Here is a 24,331-nt window from a genome sequence, read left to right as displayed (position 1 = left end):
TGAAAAAGCCAGCACTGGGAACGCTGACTGCCAGCGGTACCATATTTCTTCACCAATAACACTAGTGACATTCATTTACCATGATATATTGCAGGTACTGTATTTACCTAAAGCACAGTCATTTATTAGCCGGCGGCCAATCGTTTATAACCATTTCTTCATCATTAAGTAGTTAAGATAAGAGATAATGTCCATCCCATCTTTCAAAAGGAGCTTGCCTCAAGTTTCATTTCTGTGCCGTGGAATGTGGTTTCAGTTGAAGTATAATGGATGACACACACGTACGCAGTTGCAGTTAAATGAATAATGTCTCTATATGTAACTTTTCCCAGTCCACAGATACTAGGAGCAATAAGACTGGTCTGATATCAATTACACTGCTGTAAAATATAGCTATGCCAGCTTGACCAGCTTGAAAATTGAGCTGGTCAACCAGCTAGTGCTGGTAACTTGTCTGAGCTGGTAGCTGGTCAACCATCTACCATTTCAAAACATAGCTTGAGCTGGTGAAACCATGTCCATCTAGGCGCTGGTCTGAACTGGTCAACCAGCTACCAGCTGTTTAAAAACCTAGCTTGAGCTGTTTTTTTTTCAGCAGGGTAGACTTAAAAGGAGTGGAACTAACTGATCTGAAAGCTGCCACCATTTCATAACAGATAACACGAAATGAAAATCATATGTAACAAGCAATGACACTAGTGGTCGTTGAGTCGAGTGGCTCACGCACCATCGCCGTCGATATCGACCGCACAGGCATCGCCCTCGCCGTTGTGGTCCGTGTCGATCTGGGCAGGGTTGTGTTCGTACGGGCAGTTGTCACAACGGTCGCCCACGTCGTCCTTGTCGTAGTCAAACTGACGAGGGTTGTACAGCAGGGCGCAGTTGTCCTAAAAATAAATAATAAAAAAAACAAAGAGAAAAAAAGAAAGAAAACATCTTTACAGACATCCCTCTTGTAAGTAATTACTGTAAGTAGAAAGCAGCTTTCTCTTGCTTTCCAGAAAATCTGGAATGAACATCCCATTCCCTGGGACAAATATCAAAAACAATACCGTTCTCTGGGCCAAATATCAAAAACAATAATAACAAAGCAAAGTAAAACTCATAGCAGTACAAATCTGAGTTTAATTTGTGATGGGGGATGATATTGGCTCTGTCTCAAAGGGCCCGTTAGTGCCCTCTATAATGGTCTACAGCCTTGGTGTCAGCCATTTTGTTTAAAGCGGTTCACACTCCAGTCAGTCCATTATATGGGGAACTATGGCCCGCCTGGGACATTGAAAATCAGCAGTCACAGTAACCCACAGCTGCTACTGAGCCACTCTGGATTAGGAATGAGGAATAATTCAATGGCTGGTGGGTCAATGGTGCATTTTTATCTTATTTAGAGTTAATGTGTTCTCACCCTTTCATCCTCAATTCCGTCGTTGTCGTCGTCCTTGTCACAGGCATCGCCTTGTCCGTCCTTGTCGAAATCTTCCTGCCCGGAGTTTGGAAGGTTGGGACAGTTGTCCTACAATGTTGAAAAAAAGAGGACAATTAAATTGAACTTTTTTCAATTAAAGCACTTGTTCTTTGAGAGATGTTTTCCTGTTTTTTCCTGTCATATTCTGCCACACACACACACACACATCACCCATACACACATATGCTCACAACAGACACACAAACACACACCCACACACCCACTCACACAGAGAAAATAAAAAAGCTGGATACTATATGCACACCCATTTACTTCTGCAGGTAATTTGTAAACAACATGGACGCCTGGCCGCAGCGTACGGTGTACTGCATGTAGAGTGGGTACCTTCTTGCAGTGAACGGTTCCGTTGGAGGTGCAGGGCAGGTTCTGATTGGGCCAGCCGTCCAGGTCCGGGTCCTCCCCGCAGATGAGGCCGTCGCCGGCGTAGCCGATCTTGCACTCACACTTGTACATGGGGTCGCTGAAGTGGCTGAGGTAGATGCACTCGGCGTGCTTGTTGCAGCTGTGGGTTTTGTCTTTACAGGGGTTCTCTGGCTCGCAAACCTGCGGGAAAGAGAGAAGTAGAGAGACAAAGAGAAAGAGAGCGAGAGAGAGTTCATTTATCGGCTGAATTTTTCAGTATTCATACGTAGAGGCAGATATACGAGCGTCTATCCGGGAGTCCGGCGCTCAGAGGAGCATTAGTGAGGCGTCCGTTACGTGAGTGCGCTCTCCTCGTGTGAAACGGGAACGCAGCGCAACGCCAGGAGTTACGTCAGCCTCTGGTTTTATCGCGGCCCCCTTGTGCAGTGCTGGCCCTCGAATTCGCACAACCGGCGATCGCACAATTCTCTCTGGGAGTGATGTAATAACGGGGGGAACGCGAGGGCCAAGCCTTCGAGGAACCGAGGCTTGAGTTTACCGCCTCCGATTACGGACCCCGGAAGATGGCAGGTACCAGAGGGAGAGGGTTGAATCGTCTTCGTGAAGAGGTCCGTGAATCACCTTCATGAAGAGTCGCACTCTCGCTGTAGCTTCCGCGGGTTTGCTGCCCGTTTGACGGGGTATGGAAGATTCCCAAGCCGATGGCCTTCCATTGAGAATACACAGGCACACGCGCTTGTCTCGGGCTTCCTCAGCAAGTCATCCCAAAAGTTTCCCCCACCATTATGCTCCTCCAAACCAGGTTTTGGAATAGCCTGCTTTTTCTGTCTTTCTTCTGCGCATTGCTTGAGGATCGAATGGAAGAATGCATTTTGGAAGCCCATGAAACAGAACCCTCACTTCTCTTTTTTTTCTTTTTTCGAGCCTATTTGTAAGCTAAACCAGAGCCTGCCGGCCCGACCCCTTGTCGACATCAAACAGCGGAGCCGAAGGCTTTGGAAGTTACCGCTCCCTCTCCACGGCACTCCATCAGGGTGCTCAGCGCCCCGCCAGGGCCCGGGATGAAACATATTTGGGCAAGCTGGAGTCCAGAAGGAGACAGATGTGGATCAGGGCCCCCGGGCCTGCCGCGTCGATCACACGCTTCGCGAAAAAAGACCGGGAACCTTCGCGGGTTTCGTTTCCGCGGGAACGCGGGGATCCTGGGGCTCACAGAGGCAGTCCCGGCGATCCTTGGCGCGTCCGTCGAGATGGGGTTGTTATCGAGATCTCCTGCCAGCGTGGAGTCACTGTTCCATCCATTAAGCTGTTGTTTTTGTTTCTTTTCTTTCCCTAGCGAGGCGGTCGCTGCACTGTCTGACTTCCTAAAGTGGCCCTGAGCAGGTCGCTTTTGGAGCCCCGCTACAGGCAGCTGTTAGGCCCCTATCCCAAAAGCAGGGATGCCGGACGAGTTGGTGTACGGGGCAGATGTTTGCTCTGGAGTGCCTCTTCTGTGATTCCAGTCTAAGGCGTGTCACTTAGCCTAGCCTAGTCTCCATGAGCTCCGCGGTGACAGAATAAGAACTGTATTCAAGCTTAAAGGTGAGAACTTGCAATGTGAAGCCACATTATTGTGATTCTGTCAATGCAGATTCAAAATAAATTCAGATTTTTTTGCAGTTGTTTTAAGCGGAAGGGAGCAGAGTGTGTATTTTATTTGAATTCAGAGGAGAGAGGTGTAGGGAGTTGTGAGTAGTAAGCAGTGAGGTGTAGGGGGTGATTAACTGTGAGGGAAGTGGTGTAGGGGGTGGTTAACTGTAAGGTGAGTGGTGTAGGGAGTTGTGTATAGTAAGGGGAGTGGGGGAGGCTCGCCTGTTTGTTCTTTTTGGCGGCCTGCACGCCCATGCCGAAGGGCTGGTTGCCTTTGTAGCGGGGCGGGCAGGGCAGGCAGTGGAAGCCGGGGTTGGTGTTGATGCACCGCTGGAACCCGTTCACCTTGAAGCACACATCTGAGACCATGTCACACTGCGGAGAGAGAGCGAGAGGGAGAGAGGGGGGAGGGAGGGAAAGAGGGAGAGAGAGGGGGGAGGGAAAGAAGGAGAGAGGGAGAAAGAGAGAGAGTAATGAGAGATTTCAGTTATTGGCTCCAATCCAAGTGCTTTCACTCATCAGTTTGAGTTACATTACATTACATTACATTATTGGCATTTGGCAGACGCTCTTATCCAGAGCGACGTACAGTTGCTTAGACTAAGCAGGAGACAATCCTCCCCTGGAGCAATGCAGGGTTAAGGGCCTTGCTCAAGGGCCCAACGGCTGTGCGGATCTTATTGTGGCTACACTGGGATTAGAACCACCGACCTTGTGTGTCCCAGTCATTTACCTTAGCCACTACGCTACAGGCCGCCCTGTAGTTAGGGTTAGGGTTATTTTTTTACCCTTAAGACAACATAAGGGTTAAGGCCAAATGTTCATTCAATCCCAGACTCATGAGTCTTTACTTTGCAGCTGTCTGTACTTCTGTATATAAAAATATCATTTCATTTTTTTCCAATAAATTTGGTGCCCAACACAAGGGCTGGGCATATCCAATCGGAGCCTTTTGAGGTCTGCTCCGCTCTCCTGCCCTCGCCCAATCACGGCGCTGCTCTCTCACCTCGTTCATGTCCTCGCAGAAACTGCCGTTGCCACGGAAACCCACGGGGCAGGGCCCGCACTCCCAGGACCCGTCGGGAGCGCTGGTGCATGTCGACCCCCCGAAGCAGGGGTTGGAGAGGCAGCCGTCTGTCGGGAGAACGTGGTGAAAAAGATCAGGGCACGGAGACTCCACCCAGGGCATCCTAGTGGTTATGATGAATTTGTGGGACCCAGAAGGAAAACCCTTAACCCCACATCACTCCAGACGGGATTGTCCCCTGCTTAGTCTAATCAACTGTAAGTCGCTTTGGATAAAAGCGGCAGCTAAATAACCAAATTAATATTATTATTAATCCAAAAGACTAATGTGGGGGTGTGAATGTTACAGTGGGCTTGAGAAACAGCAGCCTGTAGCGTAGTGGTTAAGGTAAATGACTGGGAGACACAAGGTCGGTGGTTCTAATCCCCGGTGTAGCCACAATAACATCCGCACAGCTGTTGGGCCCTTGAGCAAGGCCTTTAACCCTGCATTGCTCCAGGGGAGGATTGTCTCCTGCTTAGTCTAATCAACTGTACGTCGCTCTGGATAAGAGCGTCTGCCAAAATGCCAATAATGTAATAATGAAACACACAGTCAGGAGGGGGTTAAACGCTGGACTGTGAGCCCATGTCGGGCGCGGCACTCACCCACGGGACAGTCCTGCTTGTTGCAGATGTCGGTGGATTTGGGCTCCCCGCTGCACCTCTTCCCTCCGTACTGGGGCCGGGGGCTGTTGCACACTCGACTGCGCCCCCTCACGCCGCCCCCGCAGGTTACCGAGCAGGTTGCCCACGGCGACCAGGGACCCCAGCTTCCATCGACTACACACACGGGCAGAGGTGATCAGACGGGCTTGTGACACATACAGGAAGAGCGATGCACGCCGTGCAATACTACACATGCAGTTATAATCAATCAATCAATCAATCAATCAGGCTTTATTTAGCAAACATTTAATACAAATCTCCAACGCAATGTGCTGAAATTTATTATTCTCATCTTCCTTTCAAATACATAATAGTGATCAGATCGGCTGTATGTATGGCCGACCAGTTTGGCAATGGTCAACTGGATCTGTGTGAGAAAAGGTTGTGTAGTCTAGCAGCTGTGGTACATGACTGGCACCGGAAGATTTGTGGTTCAGACCCCAGTGTAGCCACAATAAGACCCACACACACTGTTGAGCCCTTGAGCAAGGCCCTTACCCCCACATTGCTCCAGGGGGGACTGTCCCCAGCTTTAGTCTAATCACCTGTAAATCGCTTTGGATAAAAGCATTAGCTAAATAAAGAATATAAAGGAGGTGACTCACTGGGACAGGGCTTGGCCTCACAGCGTTGGGTCTCTCGGCCGTTGCCCTGGCAGTCCTTGCCACCCAGCTGCGGGACGGGGGCGTTGCAGTGTCGAATTCGGGTGATCTGACCCTCCCCGCACGTCACCGAGCAGGAGGACCACGGGGACCACAAACTCCACCCTCCGTCCTGGCGAACTGGGGCACACATTCAACCGAGCAAATTATGAAACAACGCAGGCACAAAAAACATGAGCCCCTCTTATCGTTTTTCCAAAACTAAGACAAAACCTCTCACCCCCCCCCCCCCCCACTCTCATTTAACATCCTGAGTCCCAGGAGAAAGTTTTTAAGGAGTTAAAAAATTTTATTCTGTGACTGGAAAGGGTGGGGGGGGCTAAAGCTCATTCACATTACCCCTGGATCCTCCTCTCCTGTGTGATCTGATCTACCCCGGATTTCTAGCCCTTCCTCCCAGGATACAGGCCTCCCTCCCTGGCCTCCATCCTTCCTAGAGGGGCGAACTTTAGTGGAAATAAATGTCCAGCATGTGTAATGCAGCGGGACATCCCAGAGAGGAACACACAGCACTTAATCACTGTGCCATTAAGTAGTCTCTGCTGGATGTATGGGGAAAAAACGCACACACACTGACACGCACGCTCACACTCACACTCACTCACATGCACACACATGCACACACACACACACACACACACACACACACCGTGAAAGCCAAATTGGCTGATGTGTTATTTATAGAGATTAATGCATCCCCAGAAATCTCGTTCCCCTATCACACCCAGTACGGGGGAGTCAGTGGTCAGCGGTGTGAGGTTGCCAAACAGCTCCAACCCCACCTCATCAGTTCTGGGCCCCGCTGAAAAGCTAGCAGTCAAAAATGTCCCGCCCCCGTGTTGCTGTTCTCCACAGGAAGTCGGGTTCAACAGCGTCCCTCCCCATTCTTCTGTACCTCAGAGAATCGTGGCTCAGCAGATCCCACCCCACTGCACTCCTGACCCCACCCTCTTACTTCTCCGCTACGGCACGAGTAATTCTCTCCTCCCTACGTCTTTCCTGCTTCTCCCTCCATCCTTCCCTCTCTTCCTTCTTCTTTCCTGCCATCCCTTCCAGACCCAGCAGCTGGGTCATTACCACCACCCTCGAACACCGCCCCTCTCTCACACACACACACACACACACACACACACGCACACACGCACACACACACACGCGCGCGCGTACACACGCAGAACCATATGCACACACTCTCATACAGGCTGAAATGGTTTAAAGCATTTTCCATGACTGGACATGTGATGAATATAACTACCTGTCACGCTGGCTCTGTCAGGTTGCATTAGACTCTGGGCTGATGCCAGGTTTAAACGGAGTATGAGATCATCCACAGTAATACTGAGTACGACTTAAACAGGGTTTATACCGGATATGTGCATCCTCTGTGTGACCAAGCATACATGGCCCATGCTACTTGATTTCCGACACTTAAGTGTAAATGACGTCTGACACTTAAGTTTAAAATAGACTTAAGTGTAAAAAGTGTAAAATGGCATACAGTAAAGGTTGTGCGCTAATGCATATTATTGTTAATTATGTAGTATTATGTCGCATGCCATTTTGCAGTGTAGTATAGGCAGAAAGTAGTGTGGTTCTATCGTATTAAGTGATTAGCTGATGTTTGTTGCGCGGGTTTGATGATGTCATAACTCACCGCGGCTGTCGCACTTTCCCAGACTGCACTTGCGGGTCTGGATGGAGGGCCCGCCGCAGGGGTTGCTGGTGGCGTCACATGACCTGCCTCTCTGCTGCGTCCCCGTGCCGCAGGTGACCGTGCATTCAGTCCACTCTGACCAGGGGGACCAGCCGTCCTCACTGTCCATCGCTGTTACACGCACACACAGGCGTATGCAGGCACGCATGCACACATGCAGGCACGGACACACACGCACAAACACACACACACACACATATACACAAACACCCACACACACACACACACACACAAACACATGTGCACACACACACACACACACAAGGAGACATGGAGAAAAACATCTTGAGATTATCCTTCAAAATGTGCCTTATATCTTTGAAAATAAATTAACATAGCCTTATTTTTCCATATGAATATAGGCCTCTCTCTCTCTCAATTCAAAGTTTCTCCAGGAATGTTTATGTTTAGCAGCAGTGAGAAAATTGCTGGCCATGATTCCTGCAGCTAGTCTTTCACATGACATCATCCTCCCGTGTCCAAAGTGACCACTTCAGAGCGTGGGCATGGCTAGTGTTTGCAGTTAAGTGCTGGAGGATTATAACGGCAATAAACCGTGCGGTTTTCCCTTAAAGACACACAATTTCTGTTGCAATAACAGCCCTCTGTTATTAAAACTTATTAAACAGGGAGAGTTACTTATTCTGCGTTTTATGATCCTTGAAGGCTCCTTCTCAAAAGTGAAGCCTGACATTAAATAGCTTGTTGACAAAAAAGAAGGGCGAGTGTGTGAGTGTGTGTATGTTCGTGTGGGTGGATGACACTTGGATACATACGAATCCACTTCACCCTTCAAAGGCAGTGGCCCCTTGCTATGTTGTTCTCAAATTAAGCCTTTAAAAGCGCACTCAAACTTCATTAATGTGGACCTGAATGCGAGAGCGTTTTTGTCACACTTCACAATAAGGTTCATGAACTGGCATAAACCTTTGTAGTTGTTAACATGAATTAATGATGGGCAAATACATTGATTAAGCATTAAATTAACTTTTCATTAGTTAATGCATTTGTCAACAACAAACTAACATATTTGTCCATGAATATTTATACATTAGCAAACTGTAGGAAGAACTTATAATGTGTTAACCATTAACAAATACATGAACTGACTGACTTTTCTTCCCAATATGAATTCGCAATAGCTAATGTAGTTGTTAACATCAATTCAATGACGTACAGATACATTAACAGAGCTGTAAAGATTCACTTCTCAGTCGTATTTAACTACCTCAGTTCATGGCAATTCACGGAAACCGTATAGTAAAGTGTGACCAGTGTTTTTCGCAGCGTGAAGGGCCCCCCCCGTGACTGAAGGAAAGCGGGGGGGGCGACCGGTGGGCAGCGGTGGACGGTGTGTGATGACGAAGCGGGCGTGACGGACGGAGCGTAACTCACGCAGACAGGCGGGGCAGCACTCGCCCTCGATGAAGGAGGGGCTGGCACACGACACAGCGGGACACGTGATCTGGTGGCACGCGATCTTCGACTCCTGCGGAGAGGGGGAACAGCGCTGTTACTGATTACCACCCCGGCTCACTCCCTGACTGCACCCTGTGTGTTAGATCGCTGGAGGCTACGCTAGCGTCCAGGAGGATGTGCGCCCTGCTGACAAAAACAGCTCAAGCTATGTTCTGAAACAGCTGGTATCTGGTTGACCCATTCAGACCAGCTCCGTACTCAACATGGTTTGACCAGCTCAAGCTATGTTCTGAAACAGCTGGTATCTGGTTGACCCATTCAGACCAGCTCCGTACTCAACATGGTTTGACCAGCTCAAGCTATGTTCTGAAACAGCTGGTATCTGGTTGACCCATTCAGACCAGCTCCGTACTCAACATGGTTTGACCAGCTCAAGCTATGCTTTGAAACAGCTAGCAGGTGGTAATTTCAAACTGGTCATAGCTGGATTTTACACCAGGGCAGTCATGGTCATTTGCCTGAAAGAGCTGACTCTTCCAGGGATGAAAAGGTGTACTTCATTATAAAAGAGGGAGAAGCCTTCCACATCCATAATAGTGTTTTTGTCCTCTTCAGACCTGGGTCAAATGCGTAATTGTTTTGGATTCAGTAACTTTACTGTGATCTTGCCTGGTGATTTCTGTAATTGAGCCAACTAAGAGGACCAGAAGGAGGGGTTTGCACTTTTTGGGAGTATTTCATAGGTTCCAATACACCAGACAAGCTCAGTAAAATGTTGAAATATATATGACTCCAAAACAATTATGCAGGTCCTCTTTCCATGCCCTGTCCTTAAGTCGACCTTCAGGCTGTGTACACCCCCTGCCAGGCCCTCTCCCCCCCTCGGCCACGCCCTGTCCCCTCCTGGGCTCACCTGGCAGGTACACTTTGTGCAGCTGACCACTCACCTGGCAGGAACACTTGGTGCAGCTGACCACTCACCTGGCAGGTACACTTTGTGCAGCTGTCCACAGTCCAGTCCTCCTTGTCTTCAAACAGCCGGCCGTCCTGCCAACACATGTGCTTCTCCTTCGAGTTCTTCATCCTCTTAAGAGCCTCCTTCATCGCTGTGTTCTCCTCGTTCTGACAAGAGGACACACACAGCCACACACACACACACACACACACACACACACACACACGCACACAACAGGACACAAACACATAACCAGACAAAAACATCATGAGATCATCCTTAAAAATATGGTTCATTTCCTTAAAGCAATGTTCAATCAATGTTGCCTTATTTTTCCATCCAAATCTCTCTCTCTCAAAATACACAGATCAATCAGCTTACCAACAGCTTTCCAAGCTGCGTTGCTGGAACACAGTGCTAACACGCAGTGCTAACAGCTGACCTCAGTGAGCGTTGTGAGTGCGCTCATCAGTGATAGCTGGAGCCATCGGCTCTGTATTTACAGTGAATCACGGGGCCTGGGCTGGGTCCTCTGTGGCTACAGTACAGCGATGAGACGATCCGCACATTTTGACCATTGACCTGATTGGAGAGGAATCCTGGCTGCTGTGGTTAACACCAGGGATCTGTCAATGAGAGTGTGCCAAATTCTTCTCTGAAGATCCTGTGTGACTGTGTGTGCGTATGCAGTGTGTGTGTGTGTGTGTGTGTGTGAGAGAGTTCATGTGTGTATGCGTGTGTGTAAGTGTGAGCGCAGTGTGTGTATGACTGTCTGTGTGAGAGTGTATGTGTGTGTGTGAGACTGTGTGTGTGTGTGTATATGTATAAGTGTGAGTGCAGTGTCTGTGAGAGTATATATGTGTGTGTGTGTGTGTGTGAGAGTGTATGCGTGTGTGATACTGTGTGTGTGCACGCAGTGTGAGTGTGTGTGTGTGTGTGAGAGTGTATGCGTGTGTGATACTGTGTGTGTGCACGCAGTGTGTGTGTGTGTGTGTGTATGACTGCTTGTGTGAGAGTGTATTTGTGTGAGACTCTGTGTGTGTGTGTGTGTGTGAGACAGTGTGTGTGTGTGACTGTGTGTGTGTATGTGTGTGTGATACTGTGTGTGTGTGTGTGTGTGACTGTGTGTGTGTGCACGCAGTGTGTGTGTGTGTGTGTGTGTGTGTGAGACAGTGTGTGTGTGTGTGTGTGACTGTGTGTGTGTGTGTGTGTGTGTGTGTGCACGCAGTGTGTGTGTTTGTGTGTGTGTGACTGTGTGTGTGTATCTGTGTGTGAGAGTGTATGCGTGTGTGAGCCTGTGTGTGTGTGTGTGTGTGTGTGTGTATGACTGCTTGTGTGAGAGTGTATTTGTGTGAGACTCTGTGTGTGTGTGTGTGTGTGAGACAGTGTGTGTGTGTGTGTGTGTGTGAGACAGTGTGTGTGTGTGTGTGTGACTGTGTGTGTGTATCTGTGTGTGAGAGTGTATGCGTGTGTGTGTGTGTGTGTGTGTGTGTGTGTGTGTATATGACTGTTTGTGCACAGTGTGTGCAGCGCCTGGCTCTGCGACACCAGTCAGTCTGTAAGAGCCTGGGGGACCGGGTTACTCTGCGGTTGTCCCAGGATCTCACCCAGACAGCCTCTCTGTACCGCGCGTCTCCCAGAGGAAGGAGCAGGACTACACGGAGCCAGACCCTCCACTGCTCCCACTCACAGCCAGGGGAAGACCGCCTCCTATCTCCCCCCAACATCAGCTGCGACTCGCCCAGGGGACGGCTGACCCTCTACCTCAGCCAGTCCACCACAGACCTGGCCGACACACACCAGGCTAAACGATCCCTGCTGTGCTCTCCAATGACCATTTTGATACAGCTCAATGCAGTGCTACGCTATTTTACTCGGAGCACTGAACACGGTCACCCTGCGTAAGATTGGAGGCACTGACAGCAAGACAAAAAACTAAATTTCCCATAAGGCCTCCCTCCTTACTGAAATGTGTCACATAAAGTGTCCTGTGCTGGAACTTGGGAGTGATAGAATTAGAGCCCTTTATGTGATATTTACTGCCTTGTAACATCTTAATTTAGCACCAAATTAACTGAACTGGACAAATTACATTAATTTCCCATTGCCACTTCAAACACTGCCTAAACGGAACAGCTGGTTCAGCAGACTGCCTGGCTCTGACTTCTGAGATAGTCTCTGTCTGTTGCTGACTCATTTTTTATTATTCTAATTCAATCTCTAAATCCGTTTGGATAAATAGGGGATGGGGTATGAACAAGCGTCTCCATTCTTGGAGGATAGGGTTTTTATGCAGGTTTACATTTCCGCCAATGATACTGGCTGAATTTGCTAATTGACTCTATATACTAACACCGGTTCAGTTGCGCACAAAGCCTGTCTAAAATCGGACCAGAGCCGGTATGGACTGTGGTAATTAAACTGCAGAAGTTGGAAAGGTACCTTGCTGAAAAAAAAAACTGCTCAAGCTAATGTTTTGAAACAGCTGGTAGCTGGTTGACCAGCTCCATACTCCATACATAGTTTGACCAGTACAAATTATGTTTTGAAACAGCTGGTAGCTGGTCATTTCTAGCTGGTCGTAACTGTATTTTACACCAGGGCAGTGCTCCTGGCTCTCTGCGGAGGCAGACCAGGACCGGGAGCAGCCGGTGACTCACCACTTTCTGCAGGCCGTCGATGAGGTTGCCCACGACGATGCGGAGGCCCTTCAGCTCCTGGAACAGCCCGGTGACCTCCTCACAGGACCGCTCACACACGTCCGGGCTGGGCTTGGCCGTCTTCTGCCCGATGAAGTTTGTGGTGATGGCGGCACTGGCGTCCACTATCTCCGTGGTCTCGCTCACGGCGTTCACTTGCTCTGGGGGTGGAGTGGAGAGGGAGAGTCAGGCCCAATGTCTGTCTGAAGAAGCATTTCAAGTCTCAAGTTAGGCTTAAGACTTAAGATCTTATTTTTATTCTCTCGAGTACAATTTTTATTTTTTTTATCTTACTCATGCCATTGGCAAATCTTGAAATTAGTCAAACTTTCTCACCTCAATGGCAGTTTTTAAACTCATTTAGTAAAAAAAGTAATAGAAATGAGATTAAGTCTAAATATAAGACTAAGACTGACTTATTAGAAGAGGAGAAGGAAGTGAAGGCACAGAGGCTGAAGGAGAGCAAGAGGGGGGGATGAAGACATCGGAACGAAAGAAAGTGTGGGATGTTTCCGGAAAGATGACACGCGGTCTCCCGTGCCGCTTCGCTACGAGGTCACGGGGCAGGACTAGCGCTCAGCGCTCGCGCTTTGAGGTTCAAGAATGTGGAAAACTGCTCTCCAGAGACAGAGGTGGAAGCTAACTGCCCTACTGATCCTATAACACCGAGCGTGACACATGCGGTGGGGGGAGGCCTTCCCAAAAGACGGAGAAACCAGCTGGGTGCTCCTGATGAGATGGGAAAACCAGGGCACTGCAGTAAGTCTTCAGCGCTCCAGGGACGAGAGCACACCCCAGGGCCTTTTTTAAGGGAAAGTCAGAGCAGTGTGTCATAAGGCCTCGGTGATTTTAACAAGCGGATAGAGAACTGGAGCGCGTTTAGAAACTGCCTCACAAACTGTGCGTTTACGAGACCGGGGGAAGCACTGTTCGCCTTCGGCCTCTCATTTTCAGGCTATTTTAAGTACGCCGGTGAGCCTTACACTCAGAACAGCGGAACCCTATTTGGAGATGTCCTCAAAGTTTAAAGACTTCCACCATTTTGGGAAAACAAAGTCCAAATTTTAATGTCCAATATTATGGGATATTTTCTTTGATTACAATCAGTGTTTTATTGCCGGATTCCCAGGAAGTCAGGACGTCTGGGCAGTCTACTGGAGTTGAATGTCAGTGTTGGAATGGGCCACGGTTGGCCGCCAGATTCATGGCCAGAGCCTGTCAACGGCCACCATTTTGTCTTTTAAAACAACAGTTCAAAAATGAATCTATCCCGGTTTTCAAGGTGAGGCGGACAGCTCGTCCGTCTCGGGCCCGATTCACCGGGGTTTAGAGAACTGAAGGCTGGCGGGCAGTCAGAGGTTCCACGTGTGCGTCTGGGTTCTAATCAGAACCAGCACTTTGGGTTACCCACAGACTCCCATCTGTTCAAACACACCGATGTAGGTCGCCCAGCGAGACGGGCTGCCTCTCGCGCTCGCGCCTGTTGCCCCGCCCTCCCTTTCTTCTGGTTAGGCCAGGTAACCAATAGCCTCCGTCCCCCATGTCACATGACATCTCTTGGAGAAAAACAGACGTCATTCAGAAATGGTGTATGTGTGCGTGTGTGTTACCAATGAAAAGGGAGAAAATTAATCCTTGAGTCCGGTCAAGTATGTTTGTATCTTCCGTTTAAAGGCATCTGCAAATGCGTTTTGCCTTTCAAACTTTAAAATATGTACACTAAAACAAAACAAACTTACAATTAAGTTGACCGGTACACATACGTATAGCCCCAAATAGATAAATACATATTAAAACAGCCGTTGGTGCTAATCCTACAGATGTGTTTTTCAGACAGCAGCCTCACGTTTCCTTTAAGATAAACTCGGTCCCGCTGAGTAACCTTCGAGGGACACATGCAGGCTTGAGCCATGGGCTGAGAGACCCAGGATGAATTAGTGACCGTTTTACCTGTCAGCCATGTAGATCCAGCTCGATGGATGGAAGAGCAGGGACTCTAAATCACCGGCTCATGTTGGCCCAGTTTGCCTTCGAAACTCCCCCCGGAATCATAGCTTTATTTTCATTTTCTTTTCTTTTTTTTAACCGTATCTGCTGAACTCATTTATATCCCGAGTGTGTTTCAAGCTCTCTCTCTCGCTTTCTCTCTCTGCAACAGTGTGTGTGTGTGTGTGTGTGTGTGTGTGAGTATGACATAGAGAGGAGAGAGAAAGGGAGAGAAAGGGGGGAGAAAGAGGCATAGCTGAAAACCACACAACTGCTTCCCATTAAAAAGCTGGATAAACTGTTTCCTACGTGGCACTTTTTTTATATTATAACAGCGACTTTCTATGCTGGCATTAAAAATGGTGGATGCCAGGGAAAGCCTTTGGGTCTCTGTGAGCGTCTAGACAATTTTCCATTCTTTACCCAGCTCTGCAGATGGGAGACACTGAGAAGAATTCAGAGAGTACATATTCAACAGAGAGAGACAGAGAGAAAGAGAGACAGTGAGACAGTTAGAGAGGTTTGCCTAAGTAGGATTGCACTATCACGTTGACAGGGTTGCAGAAACACACAGTCAGTATGGGTCGGTTTGGCCGCGGCTGTGCAGAAAGACACTCCACTAATTGCGTGAAGTGGGACATGTAGCTGTCGGCCCTTGGCTGGGCCCATGGGGAACGCCGGCCCAAAGGAAACATCATTTCCCAGGGCATCTGGTCTGTCTCAGCAGCCTTCCCCCCTGTCAACACGGGGCCTGGGGACCGTAGGGCACCCTGCCCAGAGGAGCCACACCGGCCAACATATGAGATCACTGTGTGTGTGTGTGTGTGTGTGTGTGTGTGTGTGTGTGTGTGCGCGCGCTTGTGTGTGTGTGTGTGTGTGTGTGTGTGTGCGCTTGTGTGTGTGTGTGTGTGTGTGTGCATGGGTGTGACTGCGCTTGTGTGTGTCTATGTGAGTGTGTATGCCTGTGAGTATGTGTGTGCTGGCATGTGCGCGTGTGAAAGAGAGATTGAAAAAGAGAGAGAAAGAGACAGAGAGTGACAGAGAAAGAGTAAAAGTAAGAGTGGGAAACAGAGAAAGGAGGCTGTGGGATTGCGACCAAGGGAGCAGCCACAATCGCCTCTCATTTTTCCTCCATCAGGGCGAATAGCGGCATGAATAAAAAAAACGCGAAATCATCCACGCCTCCTTTTGTTCTGAGCTGAGCGGGCAGATCTCAGGCCAGCGGGCTGTCACCCATATTTCTCGTAAACATGATGTAGTACAGCAAGTTATTTGAACGTATCAGATTTCCTGACCCATTTTCATCAGGAGGTGGAGAAAGCAAAAGCCCAATTTAAGGGAGTTGGGTCTACTTTCAGAGCAATACACAATGGCTACACCAGCACGGGTTAAAACCCAAAGGGCCTGCAACCATTAATCTGAGGCTTGAAGCGAAATATCTTCATGGAACATCACTTTGACAGCTTATTTGAGAATTCTCTCCCTAATTTGGAACGGCCACGTTTGAAATGATCTCTAGCAGTAGTCGGACTGTGTGTGCTCTCTGCAAATGCATGCTGCGAACAAGTGGCTGTTTTTCACAATCACGTCACACAGTGCAGCTGCATGGCTATTGCCAATTAGAAAAGAGGCAAATCTGTCACTAATATCAAGCAATAGCCTGCAGGCCTCTGGCATGCCACTGGAAAGTCACAGTGACCCAAGGAACCTCAGCTGACTTACATCCACCCTAAACCAACAGTGACTTTTACTCTGAAGCATCTTGGAAAGTAGCTGGAAAAGAAAATGGAAAGTCTAGTTTTGTGGCACTGTGTGTGCTCTGGAGAAAAAGAGCTGAAAGCCGGTTCACCTAGCAGGTCCAGGTGTAAACCCTTACCTGGCTTGCTGATCTCGCAACCTTTGTTCCTCAGGATATCGTCCACGGTCGTGTCGAAGATGAAGCGCACGTTCTGTAACATGCCCTAGGGAAGATCAGACAGAAGCATGAGTCACTTACCACAAGAACGTAAATGAGTAAAACCTGATAGTGAGAACTAAGATGCATTCTGTTTCTTAAGTAACAACTACATGTTCAGAAAAAAAAGAGTTATTTGGCTTGGACCCATAGGAAAACCCTTTTTAGTAAATCACGGAACCCCCTATGGTAGGTGTGAAGTGTGAACCCTTGAACTAGATAGAGTTCCTCCTTGGAAAGACCTTTTGGAGCCCTTTCTTCTGAGAGTATAGTTTGTAGGGGGGGTGGGGGGTTGTTGGTGGAAGGAGAGGGTGTTCCCTTAAACAGCGTTCACTCCCGTGTTCTGTGGCTTGTTCAGTGGTAGGCAATGTGTCAGAGATTACAGGCGAGGCCAGCGGGTTTTTGTGAGAAGCTGCCATAAAACCACTCTAAAATGACACAGTTCAGCTCCTTTGCAAAGACCTTAATTGCAACTCGGAGCATTGAAAGCAAAGGGCTCTTATAACATAGAGTTCTTATTTTCAACAAGACGTCATGCTCGTCAGACCACACCAACAATAAAGTGGCAGTGGAACATTTGAGAGTGTGGCTGGTTTAGATCTATAAAAAATGCCAAAATTGTGAGAAACTGCAAGTCAAGCTCTTTGCGGCCTATCATTTACTACACGTAAATTTCAGTTAAATAACTGACATTAACTGTCAGCTAAAGTAACCGTACATGTGAATGGATGCAATCTACATATCTGTCTGGTCATTAACTCAATGGGTCGAGTTACAACAGGCTGTCAGTCACTGACTTGATTGAACCAATCAAAAGATTTTCCTCTCAAAAGCAAACCACAATGATCGGTTGAAATCACTGACGAATCACTGATGGGATACAGTAGCTCTGGCCAACTTCTCTCAACGCCCGGGCTGTGTTCAAAACCGCTCAAACTGCACGCTAGCGCATACCATCAAATTTTCAGCGAAACGCAGTACGAACAGTATGCCAAGTATGCGATTTCAAACGGGACGTTTTTTTCCCCAGCGGACAACGGCGCCCCTTGCTGGCCCGGAGGTGTGAGCGCAGGTTCCCCTCACCCTGAAGTGGTTCTCCCGGGTGGACCCGCGGGCCACGAACATGCGGCTGCCCTCGGCCCGGAGGTGCTCGTAGAAGGGCTCGTCCAGGATGAAGCTGTCGATCAGCCCGCAGCCCACGTACAGGTTGGCGTTCTCGCCGTGCACGTGCAGCGTGATGTTCTTCCACTGCGAGTCCGACAGGTCCACCTCCTCGAAGGACACCACGTTCTGCGAGCCCGCCGTCCAGTAGACCAGGTCCAGGGTGTTGGCGCGGCCGTTGGACACGATCTCGAACTGCCGCTTGTTGCCGGGGCCCTCCAGGGCCACCATGGTGCCCCTCGAGCCGCGGTCCTGGCGCATGGTCGCCGCGAACACGAAGCCCTCGTTGTTCTGGACCTGGCGGAGGATCTGCTTCAGCACCGCCGCCTGGACGGGGGGCAGGTGGTCGAAGCGGATGAAGCGGTACGCCGGGGAGTCGGGGTCCTGGCCGCGGAAGAGCTTGGCGCCCAGGGTCTTGCGCGTGATGTGGCTCACCTCGAACAGGTCGAACATGGTCTCGTCCTCCACCTCTCCATCTGACGGCGGGAGCGCGGACAGGCGGCGGAGAAAGGAGAGAAATGAGCCTCGTAGCAATAAACGCGGAGGAAGGGGCACCTGACTCAAACAAATCACTGTAAAACACCACAGGCGCAAATTCCTGGAGACCAACGCTGACAGTCACAGCCCCTAATAAGTTATTCTATAGTTTCGGGGCACTTATTCAACCAATGAGCGAGATTCTGTTCTGGGGGGCTTGCCTAGTGATGAATGATGCAATTGATAAGAATTAGAAAATGATTTTTAGAAGATGTGAGAAAGATTGTTTTTCTTTCAGGAACTCTCACTGAACTCTCGACTTCAAGAGACTTCATAATGAAGTATCATATACCAGGATTTAAGCCCACCTTCAAATAACCCCACAAAAGCTTCTTTGCCAGGTCCAACAACCACATTGACAGTTTACTCACTCAGTACTTTTTAATATTAACAAATTACATCATTCGTCTTATTTAAGAAGACGTATGAAAAGGCCAGATAAATTCTAAAATGGATTTAAGTGCCCGAAGTCTTAATTATTTAAACCATTCGCAAGGAGCTAGGGTGGACCGACGCACAGAAAAGGCAATTACCTTGAGCCGCAGCAGAAACGCACAGAAATAACACGGGCAGCCAGTAGACACTTCTCCTGAGAATCATAGCTCCTTCAAACAAATGGACAAACACCGAAATCAAAATCACATTCGGCATGCAATCACAACCGATTCACTCGGATCGGATATTTAATTGCCTGATATCTTAATTATTTAAACCACTCGCATTTAGGCTTTTCAATTGTTTCCCAACTTTCCCCCAAATTTAGATGAATATGAAATTACACGCAAATTATCTTCTGTTTCCACATGACACTTGAATTTCAGTTATTTCCGAAACCGCTGTCGAGGTAGAATGTTAGTACTCCGGTAGATGTCAAGACAAATTGACCGCACTCCCGGATTCCCGCTGACGAGTGACAGTAGCTACTTTACTAAATTATAAATTACACTCAAAAAAGTAAATTATACATTTAAATTAATCTAGACACAATTTGAATTGTATCACAGTGTCTTATATACACATTAATACGTATATTACAGTTTAAAGTTAACAAGAACAATGCAAGATTGTTAGATTTTGTTAAAACCTCGTAATTCTATTCAAAAGAGAACTAGGCTGCTGTGAATCAGCGCTATAATTTCACAAATGTGAGTAAACTGGTCATCGGAATAGAAACAGAAAAATGAATGCAAAATGAATACTAGAGAAAAATAGATATCACTCATGGAAATGGAATATTTCAATTTACCTGGTACAAAAGTGCAATCCTTGAAAATAGCTCCACAATGCCCACCAAAGAGACAATATTGCCTTCTTATGAATATGAGACAATCAAAACGTTAAATAACGGTGTGCGCAAAATCCCAAGTCCACTGAGCCCACGAGATCCACACGCGCCAGAATTAAAGTGTCAGTGACTGTGGTGCTACCGCGTCTCCCTCTTATATACGGATTACTGTGACGCTGTCAATCACGGTGTTTGGATTTGGTGTTGAGGCGGAATTACATAATTCCGCTCTGATCGCGCAATTTGCTCACATACCTGTTTGCGAGCGGCACTGCCGCCCCCCGTGACCCCCTCCTTCCTCTTACTCCCACCCCCGAATCATTTTGAAAGAGCCCAATCGCAAACGGGTGTCAGGGAGGAGTCTTGACGGGGGAGAGCAGTGGAAGGAGAGCGCACTCACTCTGGCTGCAGACGCTCCTACTTGTCCCATCGAGGCAGAAACGGCTCTGCGCGTAACGCGCCTTCAAGACCCTCAATGTGAACAGAAAAGTCACAAAGTTATAATTACATGAATATATAAATATTGTATATAAATAATGTTATGCGTAATTTTTCTCCCAGACGTTTTCTGCACATTTTGCTGTCCGCTACAATGTAAGACACATTGGGATGAGCGATTGTATGGGGTCGTAAGATTTAAGACTGCATTGTCTCCCATTGCTAATTAAGTTAATGTGACTGAGATCACAATTAGGTAGAAATCACAGCAAGTGACTGAGATAAAGTGCCAGGGATCCACCCACCCAACCTTTCTAAGAGACCTCCTAACGCGGGGTTCCAGAATGTCCCAAAGTAATATTTCAAAAATTGCGCATAACTTTCAGCTAAAGAGAGGCAATAGAGGCAACAGTGGAAGTACCAAATCTTTCAAACTCCTGACGCGTACCTCTGTGACACGTTGTTGTTGTTTGATTTACTGCTCTTAACAGCGGATGAGCATCAAGCCATCCAAGCAACGTACCAGAACAGGTCGTTTTGTCAGCAGTTCTGTGTTCATTAATACAGTGGTTTTCACTGGCCATGAGGATACTGCGTAAACAGCACATACTTAAACAACGATTAAACTTCATGTGGCGTTTTTTTTTTTTACTTCGGTATGCTGTTGCCTAGCCTATGTGAAAGCCGCTGTCAAGTCTGGAGTCTGGAAATAATAATTTTTTGTTCCTTCGACGGTGTCAGAAAAGAATGACTTGTATATTTATCGTGAAGAATCATGCAGTTCTGGGGAACTGGGGAGTAGTAATATTTAACAATAACGAGCTTCTCAGCGATAATAACAGCTGCTTCAAGACAGTTGTCTGCACGCGCTTTTACGCACGGATAGAAAAGAACGTACGGTGTCAAATTAGGCACAACTTAAGGACGTGACGTTTTTATCAAGAAATGAGTGTACTGAAAGTGTGATGATATTCCTCTAAAATATGTATTGCATCTATAAATATCACTCAATGGAAGAGACACATTTAAAATACACAATGAAAGTGTTTCCAATTTGCATCCAGATAAATCAGAAAGGAGAAAGATGATCCAGGTTTATAATCCTGTTGTTTTGTTGTTGGAATTTAACTCGGTGTGGAATTCACATATTAACTCACACGTGTAATGGGAATGGAGTCCAAACTGAACATTTGTACAACATTATGTGACGCCGTTTAAACAGCAATATAATATTCATTTCACACATTAATCATAAAAGTAGGACAGTAAATAAATTATCGCCACACGATCATTCTGTCGGGGAGCAGGGTTAAAGCTTTATTAATGCTTTGCAAACCACCCCTTCGGGAATTGTAAGTGCAGATCCGTCAAACACATGTTTTTAAAGCGGGCGCAGGACCACATGTTAAGCTGCGCTGGATAGCCTCCTGTGTCTCTGTGTCTAAGGAAATGTAATAGACATGGATGCCACTTCGCCAATCAACTATTCTCTATGTGCCTGTAGTGTCGAGACCGTGAGTACATCCTACGGGTTTTAAAAAAAGAAAAACAATAATAGGTGACCGTAACACATGAAGAATCTTTGAAAAAAGGGAAAGCCGTTATATAGTAGGGGGTTTAGATGAGCCACTCGCTGTCTCCAGACAGTTTCCGTTGGTCGGTATACAGCATCAAACGACAATGCAATACATTCAGTATTCTCAGCAGTAAAAGCGGATCAAATGTAGATGAGTCTCCTTTCTGAAAGTTACCACAGGCTGACCGCTAGCACTAATTGTGCTTGTCAGAAAATAATGTGGATCATTAAATGCCAGACAACAGTTCTACTTGCTGGGAGGTTGGTTTTTAACAATTGTCGTTAAGCCGTATTACATTTCTTAAATACATTTGAAATCTACTCTTGCACATGAAACACATTTCCCCCTCTCTTTCTGATTATTGACACAAGAGCATTTGTTCCTCACAATACCGCGGGTAATTCTGTAGGCAGAGTCACACTGGACTTCTAGATTCTAGTATAGACATTTTTTACTTGTAGCTTGGTGCACTGTGAATTTCCTACCTGGATCTGAAGTGTTTCTGCAGTTAAAACGTATCCAGGAACTGCCTTTCCTAAAAGAAGCACTGGCTGACTTAAAATATGATGTTTCTGAACTAATGGATGATAGGTTCCTGTTGCTTAAGCAAGACAGCCAGTAAATGATGGGCGCTCCCTTGAGCGATTAAACCCAACCTTCACAGGAAGAGCTGTTTATAAACAGGACATATTTCTGTGCTGAAATGATCGCCTCGATTCATACTTCTAGCAACTTGAATGTTTCAATTCAAATCATAAAATGTTTTTTACGGGGCTCCAGGAGGTCCGACCGTGTTAAACGTTCAACTCGCATAGTTTCTTCATACACAAGAGAACAAAGGAAACATAACGCAGAGCACTTCTGGCCTTGATCCTATCAGATGTGTCCTGCTGCAGGATTCCTCTTGACCGGAGTCGCCGAAAGCCGAGGGCTTCGTAATCACCATAGCATAAACATTCGCCGCACACTTGCCGCCATTCCATTCTGGCCATTAAAGCAAGTGATTAAAGGAATGAAGTCACTTCAGACCTCGCTTATGAGCCTTGAGGAAATGCTTCAGTTAACTGGGTGAGTGATGCGATCCCGACATTATGATCCACCCTCCTTGCAGCTGTGTGCCTGAGGGGAAACTGCATGGGTCGTAGAGCCGTTAGAGCCATAATGGGGACCGGTATTCCACAGTAACTCTCTCATTCATGGCAGTTATTACAGCAAAGCATGATTAAATGAAACTGCGACATGGCCACTTACTAAGTACACTAGTCATGGAGATAGATAGATCATCACATTTATATAGTGCTTTTCTAGACACTCAAAGCACTTACAGAGATGAGGGGGAAATTGACCTCAACCACCAACAAAATGTAGCACCCACCTGCCAATTGAAACGGGATGATTAGGTGGCAGGTTGAAAGAGCCAGGGTTGGGAATTTATCCAGGACATCAGGGAACCCCCCCCCCCCCCTACTCCTTGCAAAGATTGTCATGGGATCTTTAACGACCACAGTGAGTCATTGGACCTCAGTTCAGCCATTTGGCAGGAGCTGGGTGCATGATGGTATGGCTGCTGGATTATAAACATTTGGAAACTGGATTGTAAACACATGGATTTGTGAGTTGGAACCAATGTAATGATGTGTCATGGTCTGTGTTATAGTCTGTTGTATATTAATAACGCTGCTTCATAAGGATATTACTCAGGGGACAGTTCCTGTGTGTGAAACTGAAAACTGTCTCATTCTGTCAACTTTCGCCATTTCTCAGTTTGAAGACTCATCTTGCCAGTCTGCTAAGTAGCAACATGAGTCCCTCTTACAAATGTTTTTCTTCGTCGTTTGCATATGTGTGTATGTTACATTACATTATTACATTATTGGCATTAGGCAGACGCTGTTATCCAGAGTGACAGACAGTTAGTTAGACTAAGCAGGAGACAATCCTCCCCTGGAGCAATGCAGGGTTAAGGGCCTTGCTCAAGGGCCCAACGGCTGTGCGGGTCTTATTGTGGCTACACCGGGATTAGGACCACCGACCTTGCGTGTCCCAGTCATTTACTTTAACCGCTACGCTACATGTATGTATATGTAACAGATCAGTGTGGTGTTACTCAGCTCTTAATGAATCAATTAAACCTCACCTGGTTTCTTGGGTCTGAATTGGTTGCTGATATTAAGGGGGAAACAAAAAAAAACTGCACAGCCTTGCATCTCTCCAGGAACCAGGAGTGAGAACCACTGTCTTACAGTCACTGGAGGAATACTTCCAATACCGGAGGGGGGGGGGGGGGGGGGAGCTGGTGTTAGGCTGTAGTCAGCCTGGCTACGCAAGCCCAGGTATGATAGAGTCAATGGGGAAATACCAGAAGGATTTAACTTATCAGTTCAAAGGGAAGCTAAATCAAATGAGTTCTCAACTCTATTCAAACGTCTCTCTCTTCCCTCTGCTTTGTGTTTCCACCTAACATGAAAGGAAACGGAATGAGTGTCGGTAAATTTTAACGCTAGGTTCTTTTTGAAACTCACATTAAAATGCGCCGGAATTCTGAAATGTAACTCTCAAAGCATTCCTCGCCCATCCATCGTTCAATCACCCACCCTTCATCTTCCATCAGCTGGATCTACCTGGCTGACAAGGAGCACAAGGTTGGAATTCATGCCAGTCCATCGCAGGCTGAACAAATGAACATTTACATTTTACATTTTTCTCATTTTAATCCAAAGCGACTTACAAGT

General features: G+C 47.4%; 1 protein-coding gene across 5 annotated transcripts in view; it reads right to left on the bottom strand.

Annotated features, from left to right (window-relative positions):
- thbs2a (thrombospondin 2a) overlaps nucleotides 1-24,331 on the bottom strand; it is a 51,709-nt gene that overhangs the window by 8,590 nt on the left and 18,788 nt on the right. For 2 of the 5 annotated variants that reach the window (XM_061227705.1, XM_061227710.1), the window contains exons 1-15: nucleotides 19,546-19,699; nucleotides 18,833-18,904; nucleotides 17,685-18,238; nucleotides 16,524-16,608; nucleotides 12,623-12,822; nucleotides 9,989-10,129; nucleotides 8,984-9,077; nucleotides 7,529-7,699; nucleotides 5,818-5,994; nucleotides 5,153-5,326; nucleotides 4,485-4,612; nucleotides 3,701-3,853; nucleotides 1,811-2,029; nucleotides 1,406-1,513; nucleotides 728-887 (exon numbers count right to left, since the gene is read on the bottom strand). In XM_061227705.1, coding sequence (XP_061083689.1) covers nucleotides 728-887; nucleotides 1,406-1,513; nucleotides 1,811-2,029; nucleotides 3,701-3,853; nucleotides 4,485-4,612; nucleotides 5,153-5,326; nucleotides 5,818-5,994; nucleotides 7,529-7,699; nucleotides 8,984-9,077; nucleotides 9,989-10,129; nucleotides 12,623-12,822; nucleotides 16,524-16,608; nucleotides 17,685-18,238; nucleotides 18,833-18,899 — 2,431 coding nt within the window. In that variant the 5' untranslated portion in view covers nucleotides 18,900-18,904; nucleotides 19,546-19,699. Of the gene's footprint in view, nucleotides 1-727; nucleotides 888-1,405; nucleotides 1,514-1,810; nucleotides 2,030-3,700; nucleotides 3,854-4,484; nucleotides 4,613-5,152; nucleotides 5,327-5,817; nucleotides 5,995-7,528; nucleotides 7,700-8,983; nucleotides 9,078-9,988; nucleotides 10,130-12,622; nucleotides 12,823-16,523; nucleotides 16,609-17,684; nucleotides 18,239-18,832; nucleotides 18,905-19,545; nucleotides 19,700-19,984; nucleotides 20,056-22,084; nucleotides 22,153-24,331 lie in introns of those variants that run through there. The other 3 variants (XM_061227707.1, XM_061227708.1, XM_061227706.1) reach the window with 3 other exon arrangements.

The sequence above is a fragment of the Conger conger genome, chromosome 18 (genome assembly GCF_963514075.1).
Source record: "Conger conger chromosome 18, fConCon1.1, whole genome shotgun sequence".
Taxonomy (NCBI): Eukaryota; Metazoa; Chordata; class Actinopteri; order Anguilliformes; family Congridae; genus Conger; species Conger conger.
This window is presented reverse-complemented; position numbering and strand designations above follow the sequence as displayed.